Source organism: Scyliorhinus canicula, chromosome 14 (genome assembly GCF_902713615.1).
Source record: "Scyliorhinus canicula chromosome 14, sScyCan1.1, whole genome shotgun sequence".
Lineage (NCBI taxonomy): Eukaryota > Metazoa > Chordata > Chondrichthyes > Carcharhiniformes > Scyliorhinidae > Scyliorhinus > Scyliorhinus canicula.
Window position 1 is genome coordinate 12508568 of NC_052159.1, and position 17089 is coordinate 12525656.

The following is a 17089-nucleotide window of genomic DNA, read 5'->3' on the forward strand; positions in this document are numbered from 1 at the left end:
CCTCTGAGGAAGGATGTTCTTGTTTTCGACGGAGTGCAGCGAAGGTTTACCAGACTGATTCCAGGGATGGCGGGACTGTCATATGAGGAGAGATTGACTAGGTTGGGATTGTTCTCGCTGGAGTTCAGACGAATGAGGGGGGATCTCATAGAGACGTATAAAATTCTAACAGGACTAGTCAGGGTAGATGCAGGGAAGATGTTACCAATGATAGGTGTGTCCAGAACCAGGGGTCACAGCCTGAGGATTCAGGGTAAACCATTTCGGACAGAGATAAGGAGACACTTCTTCACACAAAGAGTGGTGAGCCTGTTGAATTCATTACCACAGGAAGTAGTTGATGCTAAAACTTTGAATATATTCAAGAGGCGGCTGGAAATAGCACTTGGGGAGAATGGGATCAAAGGCTATGGGGAGAAAGCAGGATTAGGCTATTGAGTTGGATGATCAGCCATGGTCGTGACAAATGGCGAAGCAGGCTCAAAGGGCCAAAAGGCCTCCTCCTGCTCCTATCTTCTATGTATCTATGTATCTATCTTTTGCATCCTTAAACAGGTCAGCAGTAGTTTAAACCTCTCATCTGAAGGACGGTACAACAGGGTAGCACTCCCTCAGCACTGCACCCGAGTATAAAACTAGCTTTTCGTGCTCAGGTGGCTGGATAGAGACTCAAATGCACAACCTCCGGACTCAGATGTGAGAGCGCTGCTCTGACAGGTAGATGAGGTGGTTAAGAAGGCATACTTTCCCCTGTTAGCCAAGGCATAAAGTGTAAGATTCGGGAGGTCATGCTCGAACAGCATGAAACATTACTTTGACCACAGCAAGGGTACTGCATGCAGTTCCAGGCACCATGGGCGGAATTCTCCGCAAGGCCCGACGTCGTCGTGAAACCCGGAGAGGTTCACGACGGCGCCGGAAGCCTCTCCCGGCCCCCTATTCTCCCCTTCCCAGGGGGATAGGAGGGCCGTACCGGGAAACTCGGCCGCTGGGCCTTGTCCCTGGCTTCAAGGCCCGGCGCGCCAAGAATGACGCCGCGGCGGCGCCTAATGACGTCAGCCGCGCATGCGCGGTTGCCGTCTTTCCCCTCAGCCGTCCCGCAAGACGTGGCGGCATGATCATGCGGGGCGGCGGAGGGGAAAGAGTGCGTCCCCTTGAGACACCGGCCCGACGATCGGTGGGCACCGATTACGGACCCGCCCCCTCCCGAGCACGGTCGTGGTGCTCGATCCCTGATCCGCCCCCCACAGGCCCCACACTTACCTGGCGCGCCATGTTCACGACGGCAGCGACCAGGTGTGAACGGTTCGGGAACGGCAGGCCGCTCGGCCCATCTGGGCCGGAGATTTGCGGGCCGTCGTGAAAAACGGCGGCCCGCTTTTCGCCGAGCGGCGTGTCGCAAAACCGGACACGCCATTTTGGGGGTGTGGGAGAATAGCGGGTGGTGCGGGAGCGGACCTCCCACTATTCTCCCACCCATCGTGGTTGCGGAGGATCGTGCCCCACATGCCTGGAAAGATGTGATCGCAATACAGAAGGCACAAGGAGATTTATGAGGATTTCCCAGGGCTGGAAAATTTTAGCTATAAGGAAAGATTTGATAGCCCGGGGCATTTTTGTTTTTACAGCAGGGACCTAGTGGAGATTTTTTAACATTCATTCTTGGTATGTGGTGGCACAGGCAACGTCAGCATTTACTGCCTTTTTGAACCACTGCAGGCCAAGGGGTGTAGGCACACCCACAACGATGCTTTTAGGTGAGGGACATGCAGGATTTGGACCCAGTAGGAGTTAAGGAACGGCCGATATATTTCTACGTCAGGGTGGTGAGTGACTTGGAGGGGAACCTCCAAGTGGTGGGGTTCCCAGGTATCTGCTGCACTTGTCCTTCTAGATGGCAGCAGGCATGAGTTTGGAAGGTGGTATCTGAGGAGTCTTGGCTTCCTGCAGTGCATCGTGTAGATGGTACTCACAGCTGCTGCTGTGCGTCAGTAGTGGAAGGTTTGAATGTTTGTGGGTGGGGTGCCAATCAAGCGGCTGCTTTGTCCTGGATAGTGTCGAGCTTCTTGAGTGTTGTTAGAGCTGCACTCATCCAGGCAAGTGGAGAGTATTCCATTACACTCCTGACTTGTGCCTTGTTGGTAGTGGACAGGCTGGTAGTCAGGAGGTGAGTTACTCACTGCAGTATTTATTTGGCGAGTCCAGTTTAGTTTCTAGTTAATAGTAACTCCCGGGATGTTGATAGCGATGGATTTAATTGAGGTGTTTAAGATTTTGAGCGGCCTAGATAGACTAGGTAGGTAGGACCTATTCTCCTGAGCACAAGGGTCAATAACTAAGGCTATTATCTATAATTAAAGTAATTGCCAGAAATATTACAGGGGAGTTGCGGGGAACTGTTTCCCTCCAGACAGTGGTGAGGATCTGGAACACTCTGCCTGAAAGGATGGCAGAGATAGAGGGCGGGATTCTCCCCTAACCGGCAGGGTGGGCTGTACCGGCGACGAGGAGTGGCGTGAACCACTCCAGAGTGGGGCCGCCCGGAAGGTGCGGAATCCTCCGCACCTTCAGGAGCTAGGCCGGGGGGGTTTGGCTCCGCGCCAACTGACGCTGGCGGGTTTGGCGCTTCGCCAACCGGTTCCCAAGGGCCTCCGCCAGCCGGCGCGAATTGCCGCATGCGCCAGCGTGTACTGGCGCCATCCCAGCACATGCGCAGGGGGAGTTTTGTCTGCGCCGGCCATGGTGGACCATTACAGCGGCTCGCGCAGATGGAAAGAGTGCCCCCATGGCACAGGCCAGCCCGCGGATCGGTGGGGCCTGATTGTGGGCCAGGACACTGTGGGCCCCCCGCCACCCCCTCCCCCCGGGGCCAGATCCACCCCCGTGCCCCCCCTGAGGACTCCGCAGGCTGCCCGCAGAGCCAGGTCCCGCCGGTACGGACTTGGGTTGATTTACGCCGGCGGGACCGGCCAATAACGGGCGGCCACTCGGCCCAACGCAGAGTGGAGAATCGCCGGGGGGGGGGGGGGGGGGGGGTCTGCCAACGGCCCCCGATCGGCGCATGACTTCCGCTCCCACCGAAAAACCAGCACCGGAGAATCTGGCAGCCAGCGTCGGGGTGACGGGGCGGGATTCACGCCGCCCCCTCGGCGATTCTCCGGCCTGGCGGGGGGGGGGGGGGTGTTCGGAGAATCCCGCCCGTCCTCTTTTTAAATTTCTTTTTGTTTTATAAATTTAGAGTACCCAATTCTTCTTTTCCAATTTCTAATTTAGCATGACCAATTCACCTACCCTGCACATCTTTGGGTTGTGGGGGTGAGACCCACCCAGACACAGGGTTAATGTGCAAACTCCACAGGAACTGTGACGCGGGGCCGTGAGGAAGTAGTGCTAAACACTGCGACACTGTGCCGGCCGGCAAAGACATATTCAAAAGGTACTTGAATGTGCATTTGAAGTGCCCGAACCTATCGATGCAAATTGGACTAGATAGCTCTTATTCAACCAGCTTCAACACAATGTGCTGAATGACTCCTTCTGTGCCGTATATGTCTATGATTCTGTTAGCTACAGCTGATGACTGCTTTGGTGCGAAGGACCCAGATTCCCTTGGGTGCTTTGCTGACGTTGGTCCAACTCATGCCCATTAAATCCCCAAAGAAGCGGCGAAAAAAGGAGAGACTTTAGTCTATTCATCTTAATGGCATGTAAGTCCAATTCTCAGAGGTAATGGAGAGACCTCCAAAGGCACAGGGAGGTCTGTGTTGTGTTCAGTGGTTCAACTGTTCCATGTCTGATTATGTGAGTCTGTTTACTATTTGCGCTCACCGTGCTGGATTAGTTAAACCCGGGTGTGGACTTCGAAAAAAGGTAAACAAAGGTGAAGGAAGAGCTGGAAGGTAGAACTGAAGTGTGTGGTCGACATTTTAAAATCAATGTAAACAAAGTGTCCGCACACATATAAGCTGGTGTGTCATCTCTGCGTAGACCTGAGCTGTGAAATGTACAACCGTATGATCACTTGGAAACCTTACAGATAGGAAGCCAAATCTCCACCGTCTCATAATGGTCACTGGCTGGTATCTCACACTAAATCCATTCTTTCTTCCTCTTTGCAGGCTTCTTAAGCACAGGGGACCAAGCTGCCAAAGGGAATTATGGATTGCTTGACCAAATCCAAGCATTAAGGTGGATTAGTGAAAATATCGGAGCTTTTGGAGGAGATTCTATGCGGATTACAGTCTTTGGCTCTGGCGCTGGAGCATCCTGTGTCAGCTTGCTAACGCTCTCCCACTATTCAGAAGGTAAGAACGTGAAGAACGACAGCGGAAAGCAACCTGGCCTCAGCCTCCCGAGGATTTGTTAAAGAGACTTTCTAGCCAATATGATTGATTTTAGACAATTGTACAAGGAATTCCTGGCCTTGGGTTTTCGCCATGGAGGCCAGCGTTGCATCATCAGAAAATCTCCTGGCTTGGCACACCCGCCTCAGGAAAATGCGCCCCAAGTGGCAGAGTCTCCATTCCGGGGGGTGGGGGGAGGGTACGCAGGATGGAATTGGGTGTGCCAGTGTCCCGAATGAAAATCTGAGGCAATCACTGGAGCTGCGAAGTGCCGAAACGGGCTAGTTAATAAACCTGCCTGGGTTCTCTGCAAGTTCATCCCAGTTAAATATTAGGCTTTCTAGGCCTCACCCCTAATCCCCATCACCCCGACCCACTCTCCGTTCCCATACCTGACAACTCATGCTCACCTGTGAACTCCCAGCCACCCACATGGCCCCTCATTGCCCCTATGTCAACTTAATGCCAATTCATGGCAACCTATGATCCCCACCCATCACAATGCGCCTTAAACTTTCCGTGCTCCAGTATCCATCATAGGCAAACCTTAGGAGCTCGGCTGGAAAGAAATAATGTTCCAAAAATTAATTACAGACATTACTATATAATATGTACCTCTTATTCTTCTTAGTGTATATTTACTATATAATATGTCCCTCTTTTTTGGCAGCACGGCAGCACAAGTGAATAGCACTGTGGCTTTACAGCGCCAGGGTCCCAGGATTGATTCCACGCTGGGTCACTGTCTGTGCAGAGTCTGCAGGTTCTCCCCATGTCTGCATGGGTTTCCTCCGGGTGCTCCAGTTTCCTCCCACAGTCCAAAGACGTGCGGGTTAGGTGGATTGGCAATGATAAATTGCCCTTAGTGACCAAAAAAAGGTTAGGTGGGGTTATTGGGTTACGGGGATAGAGTAGAAGTGAGGGCTTAAGTGGGTCGGTGCAGACCCGATGGGCTGATTGGCCTCCTTCCGCACTGTATGTTCTACGTTCAGTGTTCTTATTCATGAAAGCCCGCTCAATACATTTAAATCCCCTCAAGTACTTAATCCTAATAAAAACAGTAAGACGTCTCACAACACCAGGTTAAAGTCCAACAGTGCTGGTTTAGCACAGGGCTAAAGAGCTGGCTTTTAAAGCAGATCAAGGCAAGCCAGCAGCACGGTTCAATTCCCGTACCAGCCTCCCCGAACAGGCCCTGGAATGTGGCGACTAGGGGCTTTTCACAGTAACTTCATTTGAAGTCTACTTGTGACAATAAGCGATTTTCATTTCATTTTCATTTCAAACACTAGCTTTCAGAGCACTGCTCCCTCCTTAGGTGAAGCAGTGGAGCAGTACTCCGATAGATAGTGTTTGAAACAAACCTGTTGGGCTTTAACCTGGTGTCGTAAGACTTCTTACTGTGCTCACCCCAGTCCAACGCCGGCATCTCCACATCATGGCTAATAAAAACAAGCATTTGTATTCATAACCTACTTCAAACCCAGTTAATCATAGAATCTCTAGAGTGCAGAATGAGGCCATTCAGCCCATTGAGTCTGCAATGACCCTCTGAAAGAACATCGTACTTGGGCCCACCCGCTCCCCCTATTCCTCTGATCCCTTAACGTAACCTGCACAACTTTGGACACTAAGGGCAATTTAGCATGGCCAATCCACCTAACCTGCACATCTTTGGATGGTGGGAGGTAACTGGAGCACCCGGAGGAATCCCACGTAGACACGGGGGAAATGTGCAAACTCTACACAGATTTACCTGAAGCCTGAATTGAACCTGTGTCTCTGGTCCTGTAATTTAATAATGTCTTAGAGCTGTCAATCAAACTGTGAACCAACAGACCCCCACTATGACAATGATAAGTTATGGAAATAGGTCAAGCAGTAATAGTGTTGTATAATGTTAGCACTTCAGGCTATATCAAGAAACAGCTATTGAAACGGTAAGCACAAATCTTGTTTCTACTCACTGAGACAGGCTGCATTTGTTTTATTTATTTAAACATCAGGTGATTTAAATAATTTGACAGCTTTACAATTCCACAGACATTATAGAAATATATCCATCTTTTATGTGCATTTACATCTCCTCTTAACAAATCGTCCCTCACACACGACGGGATAAGGCCCTCTCTCCAGCACAAATTGGCATGTGTATGAACTCAGTTCCCCTCCTGTCGAATACAGGACCTATGGGAAATGGGGGCAGAATTTACAGATAGGGGTTCCCTGCACCATTTTGGATACAGCACAGATTCTCCAAGATTTAGCGAACATGTAGGTCACTAAAAAGCAGAAAGCCGCTTTGAAATCTACATATTTATGCAGCTTTTAAAAAAAAAGTCTTGGAATGTGGAGCCGCTGGCAAAATCGTCATTTTGCCCAAACAAGGGGTGGGATTCTCGAACCTCCCACCGGGTCGGAGAATCGTCCAGGGCCGCATCAATCCCACCCCCGCCGAGATTCGGCGGGGGCGTGAATCGCGCCGCGCCGGTCGGCGGGGCCCCCGCGGCGATTCTCCGGCCCGCAATGGGCCTAAGTCCCGCCGCTGACTAGCCCCTCCCGCTGGCGTGGATTAAACCACCTCTCTTACCGGTGGGATTGGCGGCGCAGGCGGGCGCCGGGGTCCTGGGGTGGGGGGGGGGGGGCACTTGTCGATCTGACCCCGGCGGGGTGCCCCAACGGTGGCCTGGCCCGCGATCGGGGCCCAACGATCGGCCGGCGGGCCTGTGCCGTGGGGGAACTCTTTTTCTTCCGCCTTCGCCATGGTCTTCACCATGGCGGAGGTGGAAGAGACCCCCTCCCCTGCGCATGCGCCGGTATGACGTCAGCAGCCGCTGACGCTCCGGCGCATGCATGGACTTACGCCGGCCAGCGAAGCCCTTTCGGCCCCGGCTGGCGTGGCGCCAAAGGCCGTTTTCGCCAACCGGCGGAGTGGGAACCACTCCGACATGGGCCTAGCCCCTCAATGTGAGGGCTTGGCCCCTAAAGGTACAGAGACTTCCTCACCTTTGGGGCGGCCCAACGCCGGAATGGTTCACGCCACTCCAACACGCCGGGACCCCCTGCCCTGCTGGGTAAGGGAGAATCCCGGGCCCTAGTTGCTGAGGAGACGCTGTCCGTACCTCTCTGAGATGCAACAAAGTTAAATTGTCCAACTGGCACTGAAAACGCAAGGATCTACGAACCAGCACCCTGTCAATTCATGCTGCCTCTCTACGGTTAGCATCCATTACAGACACTGGCAGCACTCTTAAAACTGCACTGATGATCAAAATAACCTTCACAATGTAAATTTCACGCTGTTCAATAATCCCATTCCAACCCACAAGTAACGGGTCATCCAAGGGTCTGGTAAAGATTCCAAAGTGGAAGATGAAATGATCCAATTCTTCTTCGGAGAATCGGATTCTCCTGCTCGTGGGGAAAAGCATGATGTGTGTTTCAGATCTTTCCAAACTCTGCAGATTTGGGGAAAAAAAACAAGCTCCTTTATATCGCACCTGCAATATAATAAAATACCCCAAAGCAAGAGTGTCAACAAACAACATCTTATGCCAAGCTGCTGAAGAAGCTATTAAGCCAGGTAACCAGAAACTTGCATCATGAGGTAGATTTTAAGGCGCACCTTCAAGAAAGACAGAGAGATAAATTGGCGGAGAGCTTAGGGCCTTGGCAACTGAAGGTAATGGAGGAGTGGTATAAATTGGGGGTACTCAAAGGGCCAGGAGGGGCAGAATTCAGGGGTCCAAGAGTGTGTAGAGCTGGAGGAGATTACAGAGATCGGGAGGGAGGGTGGTGGGGGACTGGGGGAGTGGGGGGGGGGGGGGGGGGGGGGGGGGGGGGGGGTTGCAGGCGAAGTCAAGGAGAGATTTGGAAACCTGGATGGGAATTTTAAACTCAAAGGCGCTGACGGAGCGGAAGGCAATGTCGACCAGCGAGTTACGGCAGGGGAGTTGGACTTGGGCAGGTAGGGGAGTTCTGAATGTCCATGTTTATGATGGGTAGGATGTGAGAGGCCAACCAGGAGAGTGATACGGCAGTCTGCTCCAGAATTAACAAATAGGAAAGTAATCAATTCTGCTCCAATCTGGGACACGTTAGTTTGGATGCAATCATTGGCTTGAAAAGGTGAGGCTATTAGTCCTGCGGGGACAGTACATCGAAACATAGGAAAACACGATCCGAAAACAATCTACAGCCTATCCTGAGAATGAATCTTCAATCCCCCACTCCCTTTGATGTTTCTCCAATGCTCCTTAGATATGTTTTGACACCCTGGCTGGGTGCACAGCCAATTCCAGCCCCACTTGAACCGGAGTCAAAGTCTTTGGCCCTTGGCTGTCCAATAATTACAGTCACCAGGTTTGTAAATTTAAACACACTTACTCATTATTTACAAAAAGAACTATAATGAAATATGCAACAAATCCAACTGGTTAACTATTATCTAATTCCTAATCCCCCACTTTAACTTGCCCCCACCCTCGACACACACACACAAGTTAGGGAAACACAGAGGGCAAGAGAGGGGTGCAAATCATGAATAAAAGGCAATAGAGACTTTGTTTCAGGTGGCTGTCTTTTAGCAAACCTTCCATCAATGGAAGCTTTTAGATCCAGGTCTCTGTCCTCAGTGGAATGGTTTCACTGTAGATTCATTCAAGTCTCTGCAGTTTCAGAAATACAGCAACCCACAGCCTTTTGGAAGAGAGAGCGAGAAGACAGCAGGTCCTTCCCCTGAGTCTCCAGATTCAAAACTGAGCTGATTGGGTCTCTTAAGATCATTCCACTTCAAGTAAGACCCAATCACCACCTGTTACCAGACATAATGCAGCCTTTTGGCCAATTCATTGGCCACCAGCCAATCAATCGAATCAAGACCCACCCCCATCTCTCGGGTGCTGAAAAGACTGAGTTAAGTTGTCCAAAACTAGCAGCACCATGTTGCAATTTCTTCAATTCTTCCTTCTCTCAGCTGCTTGATTTAAAGATACATGTCCATTAATCACCCATGGATCAAAAATAATAATGGCAAAAATAAAGAAAGGGGAAATAAGGGAATAGACAGGAAGGGCCCGAACAAATATAACTTCCAGTGTAATATCTCTCAGTGTAAGTGAGCACCTGCTGTCAACCTGATAGATAGTGGGCGGGATTCTGTGATCCTGAGGCTAAGTGTTGACTCTGTCGGAAACGCCATCGCGATTCTCGACGGCATCAGCACGTCCTGAGGATCAGCAATTCTGGCCCCTACAGGGGGCCAGCACGGCACTGGAGCGATCCATGCCGCTCCAGCTGCTTATCCCAGCGTCAACTGGGTGCCACGGGGTCCGCGCATGTGCAGTGGCACCGGCGCCAACGTGCGCATGTGCGGTGGCTTCCTTCGCCGCTGCGGACCCGGCGCAACATGGCGCAGGGCGACAGGGGCCGGCGCAGAAGATAGGAGGCTCCCAGCCAGAGAGATTGGCCTGCCGATCGGTGGGCCCCAATCGCGGGCCAAGCCACATCGGAGGCCCACCCCGGGGTCGGACTCCCCCTCCCGCCCAACAGGACGCCCCCCCCGACCCTTCCAGGCCGAGGCCCTGTCGGCTGAGAACAGGTGTGAACGGCGCCAGTGGGAAACTGGATTTTTTTCTCGAATGGCCAGAGAATGGTGGGTCACCCGGAAATCGGGTTCGTCGCCGGATGCAATGGTCCATTGCTCCACCACCCCTCCCACACCGGCGGAAACTTGTAAATTAAAGTAAAGCATAAATATGCATGCAATTAACATGCCTGAAGCCCAAGTCTCCCCCTTGTCAACGGGAGCAGGGGTGAGCGTTGAGGGGGCCTGCTGCCCGACCACAGGATTGGGCCGCCATTTTGAATGGGCGGCCCGATAAAGGGATTCCGACGAGATCCGGCGAGCTCTTCCCCTGGCTAAGGAGAGAGACCCACACCTGGGCCCCGCTCCTTGCTCCAGCAGAGACCAGTCCTGATTCTCTGCTGGCTCCAGAACAGAGAGTCCCTTCCAGGCCTGCCTTTTGCCATCGAGAAAATGCAGCATCCAATTTGTGCACAGCAAGATCCGATGGGCCAAATGGCCTCTTCCGGCACTATGGGGATGATATTATATGACGGTGCCACAAAACAACAGAGATAGATCACTGGATAATCTGTTCTTTAAATATTAATGGTTAACCGTCAATCGACAGATTTTCCAGTCATCTGTCTCATTTCTTGTGGGATATTTCTGTTAATAAACACAGTGACGCAGTGGGTTATCCCTGCTGCCTCACAACGTCGAGGTCCCAGGTTCGATCCTGGCTCTGGGTCACTGTCCGTGTGGAGTTTGCACCTTCTCCCCGTGTCAGCGTGGGTTTCCCCCCGACAACCCAAAGATGTGCAGAGTAGGTGGATTGGCCATGCTAAATAGCCCCTTAATTGGAAGAAATTAATTGGGTGCTCTCAATTTATAATTTAAAAAATAAACTGGATGCTGCATTTTTTGAGATGGCAGAAGTGACTACACTTCAGGAATACTTCATTTGCTGTCAGGTGCTTCGGGACCTGCCATGAATGCCCTTAGGTTTGACGTCTCACTTGAAGAAGTGAGCCTTCGGCAGTGCAGCGCTCCCTCAGCATTCAGCTTCCATTGCACTCAAGTGGGTTTTAACCCACCCCCTTCCGATTAACGAGTGAGCTCCGTGTAGAAACCAAAGCCGTCTCTTTAGACAGCGTGATAGGTTCTGATTAATAACTGGACGTGCAGCATGGGCCCCTTTCTATCTGAGTAGCTGAGTGGCTGCCTGCGATTGATGAGACTGCGTGGTTCTCCCAATTAGGCTGAGGGATGTCAATGGTAGAGTTTTGATCCCATCGTCAGCACAGTCAGCAAGCCCAATGAGGGGAGGAGATCAGAGGAATATCTACTGCTGCAACTAGGTGGGGAAAGGGGGGGAGCACAGGAAGGAATGTGATATCAATTGTCAAACTCAGCTAGCTCTGCTCAACAATTGATTGTGAATCTTTTGCGGAATAAGGCAATCAATGTCAATGATGAGGCTCGCCAAGCTCAACCAGTCATTTTTTTTTAATGATTTGTGATTTCCAACAATGTATTTTTTGCGCTGTGTGTTGACAGATTTCAATGCTGAGTAATCCGCTATTTTCCACCTTATCCTTCCTGCCAGTAACAGTGCCAGATGCTTCCAGCTTTTTTTCAGTCTTGGCCAGCCTTTCGATCACCCTCCATGTCCATAACCTCCGAACAACACCTTGTGCCTCCTACACCAATCATCCTGCCAACTGTGATGCCAATCTGTGCTTGATTCTAAGGATATGGAGTGATGGCATGTGGATGCAGTTAAGAAACAGATCAGGCATGACCCCATTGAATGGCGGAGCAAGCTCACAGGGCTAACTCGTGTTCCAGTGTTATGCACTGTTTTACCCTATATCCTCTCATTTTATTCATTGTCAGTGTCGTTGGGCATCGCTGGCAAGTCCAGCATTTGTTGCTGCCCTGAGAAGGTGGTGGTCAATCTCCTTCTCGAACCTTCAGTATGGTAAACCGTGCCACAGTGCTTCAAAGAGTGTCACCAATAAAAATTTTTACACCGTGTCATGTAATGAAATACTGGCACAGATGATGGACAACTCGGTCAAAGGTGGCTGTTTTAAGGAGTGTCTTCTAGGAGAGGAGCGCGGGGTAGAGAGGCGGAGCGTATAGGGAGGGAATTCCAGAACTTGAAGCGAAGCCAGCCAATAGCAAAGTGATTAATATTGGAGGCGCACAAATTTGGAGGAGAGTGGAGATCTTGGTGAGCTGGAGGAGATTACGGAGATGGGAAGGGGGCAAGACCTTGGAGGGATTTGAAAACAATTTGAAAGTTTTGAAATTGAGGGGAGGTGTGGAGAACTGCGAGCCAATGTTGGTAAGCAAACTGAACTTTGTTTGAGGTGGGATGTAGACATAATTTTGGCTAACATTTATGGGGGCAAAAAGTGAGAGGCCAATCAGGAGAGACTTGGAATAATTGAGTTCAGATACAGACTGTGGCGATATGCATCATTATAAATACACAAGGGGTTAATGTAAATACCCTACGACTAAGTAAACACTAGAGGGAGCACCATAGACGCCATGACATGCAGACATACAGCTAATGAACACATAGAATAGGACATGACCAATGGGCAGTCAAGACACCCAGAGGTGACACTACCACAAGGGGGCATTACACAACCCATATATAAGGACAGGGCACACATGCTCTGTCTCTTTCCACAGGCGACACTTAGAGAGAAGGACAGGGGCAGATCAAAAGCATCACTCCCACCACGTGGCTTAGAGTGGACTGGTTAGTTAGACTGAATTACTACAGCAAGATTAGCAGGAGAGTTGAACTCATAGAGAACTGTGCTAATGGTTCAATAAGTCACATTGAATTTACTTCAAAGTCTGGAGTATCTTTTAGTCAAAGCTGCATCGAGTGCAGCCTGTGTTATCCCAGAGTACATAACACAACACAGACAGGGGTTAAACCAATGGTTCACACTTTCTGAGGACCATAAATCATCATCAAAAGCTTTTGCGGGTCACACCATACACAGACTGACTTAAACATTATTTTTTTTAGATTGCCTATGGCTGACGGGAGTCAAACTTACGTATCAACGGGTATTTAGCTATCTCTAATAGTTTATGATGCACCCTCACATAGACATTGCAGATTATATTACACACGAGCCAGAATTCTTGATGGCGTGGGGGGGGGCTTCAATGGGAAATCCCATTGACAAGAGACGGGAGTAGAGAATCCCGCCACCTGCGATCGGTGCGCCGTCGAGAAACACACGGCTGGAGAATCTCACCCAAGGGTGCTTGTGAAGCAAATGACATTGTGAATAGTAATATAACATTTATTATGATACATAACGAAGTACTTGCAGTACTTGCGTTGACCACCAGTGGACCTCTGCTTGGGAACCACTGGATTACGCATTCCTTTTCAGTGCAACGGGCTGCCAAGGAAGCAGCCTTCACTTTAAGGTCAACTGCCAGTTCCCCAAGAACCTCCATTCATTTATTTGCCAGATGGAGGTGCGAGCAGTCAAAGTCCAATTTTGCGACGATGGGGTCCTGTGCCCACCAGGTTCGTGCACCCCACCCAGCCCATCTTAAAGTGGCACTTGGGGCAGGATTCGCCTCACCCACTGGGTGATGGTGATGCCGCCATAACCAGATGGCAACCCCAACCCTCTGGAGCCGAGGACACTGCCTCATTTACTCTCGGGCCCCGGCGCTGTGCAGTCACTGCTGGCGTCAGCAACATTAAAATGGCCGCGACAAAAAACAGACTGCTGGAAATGGGAAACAGAAACGGAAAATGTTGGAAAACAAACCCCAATTGGTCAGGCAGCACCTGGAGAGAGTAAATAAAATACAAAGTTAGTATTTTGGGTCAATGGGCTTTCATCAGAACTGGGAGATGTTGGAGCGCCACATAGCTTCTCAGAAATTCCTGAGCCAGAGATAAGGTGGGCCGTGAAAGAATAAAAATAATCCCTTGACGTTTTTGTTCTGCTCCCTTCCTCTGCGTTTTTGTAATTTGTGTGGTATGTTTAAATCTTGGATCTATTCAGAGATAAGACCACAAGGGGAGGTGGTGGCATAGTGGTATTGTCACTGGACGTGTAAGCCTTAAATCCAGGGTAATGCTCTGGGGACCTGGGTTCAAATACCACCACATCAGATGGCGAAATTTGAATTAAATAAAAACCTGGATTTTTAAAAAGTCTTCATGATGACCATGAAACCATTGCCAATTGTTGTAAAGACCCATCTAGTTAACTCACGCCCTTTAGGGAAGGAAATTTGTCATCCCTGGTCTGGCCGAGATGTGACTCCAGACCCACAGCAATGTGGTTGACTCTCAACTGCCCCCTCAAGGACAGTTAAGGGATGGGCAATAAATGCTGGCCTAGCCAGCGATTCCACGTCCCATGAACGATAAAAAAAAAGATATAGGAGCAGAATTAGGCCATTCGGCCCATTGAGTCTTCTTAGCCATTCAATTGTGACTCATCCCCATTCTCGTGCCTTCTCCGCATAATCCCTGATCCCGATATTATTCAAGAACCTATCTATCTCTGTCTTCAAGACACTCATGATGTGGAGATGCTGGCATTGGACTGGGGTGGGCTGAAGTGACGAAAGACACTCAGCGATTTAGCCTCCATAACCTTTTGCAGCAAAGAGTTCCGCAGGTTCATTGCTCGGCACAACATCGAGGGCCGAAGGGCCTGTTCTGTGCTGTACTGTTCTATGTTCTATTCACCACCCTCTGGCTGAAGAAATTCCTCCTCATCTCAGTTTCAAATGATCATCCCTTCAGTCTGAGGCTGTGCCCTCAGGTTCTAGTTCCTCCGACTAGTGGAAACATCCTCTCCTTGTTCACTCTATCTAGGCCTCGCAGTATTTTGTAAGGTTCAATGAGTCTCCCCCCCCCCCCCCCCATCCTTTTAACACTCGTTCCTATGTGTGTAACAGGGTTTATTCACAATGCTTTAAAATGTCTTCTCCATGCTTCAGCTCTGACATCCAGCTCTTTCTACAGTTTGTTTCCCCCCCCCCCCCCCCCCCCCCCCGAGTCCACACCCAAGCTTAACTAGTCAAACACAGTGAGCATCAATAGTAAGCAGGCACACATAATCAAACACAGAAAAAGTGATCACCACATCTTGCGTAAAAACTGACCACAGCTTCCTGTTCAGGTGAACGATCGCTGATCTGAAATATTAACTCTGTTTCTCTCGCTCAGTCACAAATTGACTTGTTATGATTGGGAACGCAATGCCAAGCAGGAGGGTGAAAACTGATTCAGTCGCAATGTCAAAAGGGAATTTTATAAACACTTGAGGAGAATACACTTGCAGGGTTACTAAAAAAGAGCAGGGCAATCGGACTAATTTATTAATGAGCAGAGAGCTATCACAGGTGCAAAGGGCTGAATGGCATTCTTCCACATGGATCGTCCTATGATTCTGCATCTTTCAGTGGCTGCAGACTTCATCATTAATTCTGCAGCTTGTACGTGCTTCTCTCAAAAGGTCACATAACCCTCGACGGATATTTTGTGACGCTGGGAGCTTCCCGATTATTAGGTTTTAAGATGTCGACACTCTCCGCGCAATCCCCCTCCCCCGGCATCCCCCTCCCCCGGCGCCTCTCCATCTCCACCTCCCTCATCCCACTTTGACTCCATTGAGGCCACAATGTGCATTCCTCCCATTTTCGTTTCGCTGACTTCCTCAGCCCCCTGTGACCCGGGACCGGGGAGTAAAATCTATGGCCGCGCACAGTGCCCGACACTCACTGCTGGCAGCAGCAGAGTTTGGGAGAACACAGTGCCCTCTCTTTTCCAATTCAGCAACAGATTCTGCTGCATAGACATCGCACTGTTCCCCTTGGGCTGCGAGTGAATGGACGGAACAGCGCTGAATGCCAACTTGACGGACCAAACCCTCCTTGTTGGCTCCAAGCACTTGTTTGAAGATTTTTTTTTTAATCCGATACTTCATTCCCACTGTATACTCCCCCAGTATTTTCCCTGCTCTAAGAATGAAGTCTGTTCTCAGTTTGAATTACTTTCTTCACAAGTGACATGGCTTGAGCAGAGTGAACAAAGACTGTTCAGTCATCTATTCATGACTTAGTAATGTGGCCTATCACACTGAGCAGTACATAGATGCTTTTGTGCCGACTTTCCCAAATAATGCCATGGATTATGAAATCTATGGGGCCTTATGTAATGATCTAAGCAGTGCCACTTGTTGAGCTGCCTATCATTTCTCCCCCCCCCCCGCTTCCCCGAAAGGCCAAATCGCATTTGTCCGCTCAAATTATTATTTAGCCTTTTTAGAATTGGAGAAATCTAGGTGAAGGGTCGAGGGTCAATGTGTGGAACGCCACCGGGGCAGCAAGGCTTAAGAGGGACGCTGAGGTAAATCAGGAAGTGGGAATTCTCCGATGCCAAGGTCTGGTGTCAATGGCACAAAGAGGAGAGGAGAGATGTTCAGGAAAATAGTTGCGGGTCCGAGACAGAGAGTTTAAAAAAAAAAGACAGGCATTCAGAATTAGACTTCATTTTATTTGTTTTCTAAACTACACAGGGTTAGGATACGTGATAAATGTGTCTCCCGTTCAACAGCTAAAAACAAAAAGCAAATTAAACATACACCAATTTAGTGGCTTCGGTTAAATGCGTCGTTGTGGCCCTAATATTTCATCCTATCAGTGGGACGAGTAATGACTCAGTACCTGAGCTTTGCTGATTAACGCAGCAGGAAGCCTGGACTAATGGTTCACATGGTGATTAAGAAGGTTTTTAATCTCACTGCAGTGCCTTTGTGTGCACACTCCCGGTCCGGCAACGCCTTCCATTTTAAAGTTCTCACCCCAGTTTTTAAATCCCTCCCAGCTCTTGCCCTTCCCCATCGCCGTCACCTCCGCCAGCGTTGCAGCCCTCTGCGATACCTATCAACCTCTAATTCTGGCCTCTTGCATGTCCCATATTGTAACTGCTCCCAAATTGGCGGCAATGCTTTCAGCTGCCTTGAGAACTCTGAAAACCTCTCCTGAGAAGCCTCTTGCCCCTCTCTCGCTTCACCATACAGAGTCTCCTTCAAAGCTACCTCCAGCTATCCCATTATTTCCTGATGCACATCAGTGTCAAATTGGGTTTGATAACACTGCTGTGCCA

The 17089-nt window shown here is 50.0% G+C and overlaps 1 protein-coding gene across 2 annotated transcripts in view; it reads left to right on the forward strand.

Annotated features, from left to right (window-relative positions):
• nlgn4xa (neuroligin 4 X-linked a) overlaps positions 1 to 17089 on the forward strand; it is a 307693-nt gene that overhangs the window by 257542 nt on the left and 33062 nt on the right. For both annotated transcript variants that reach the window (XM_038818165.1, XM_038818166.1), the window contains one exon: positions 4119 to 4304. In XM_038818165.1, coding sequence (XP_038674093.1) covers positions 4119 to 4304 — 186 coding nt within the window. The remainder of the gene's footprint in view (positions 1 to 4118; positions 4305 to 17089) is intronic.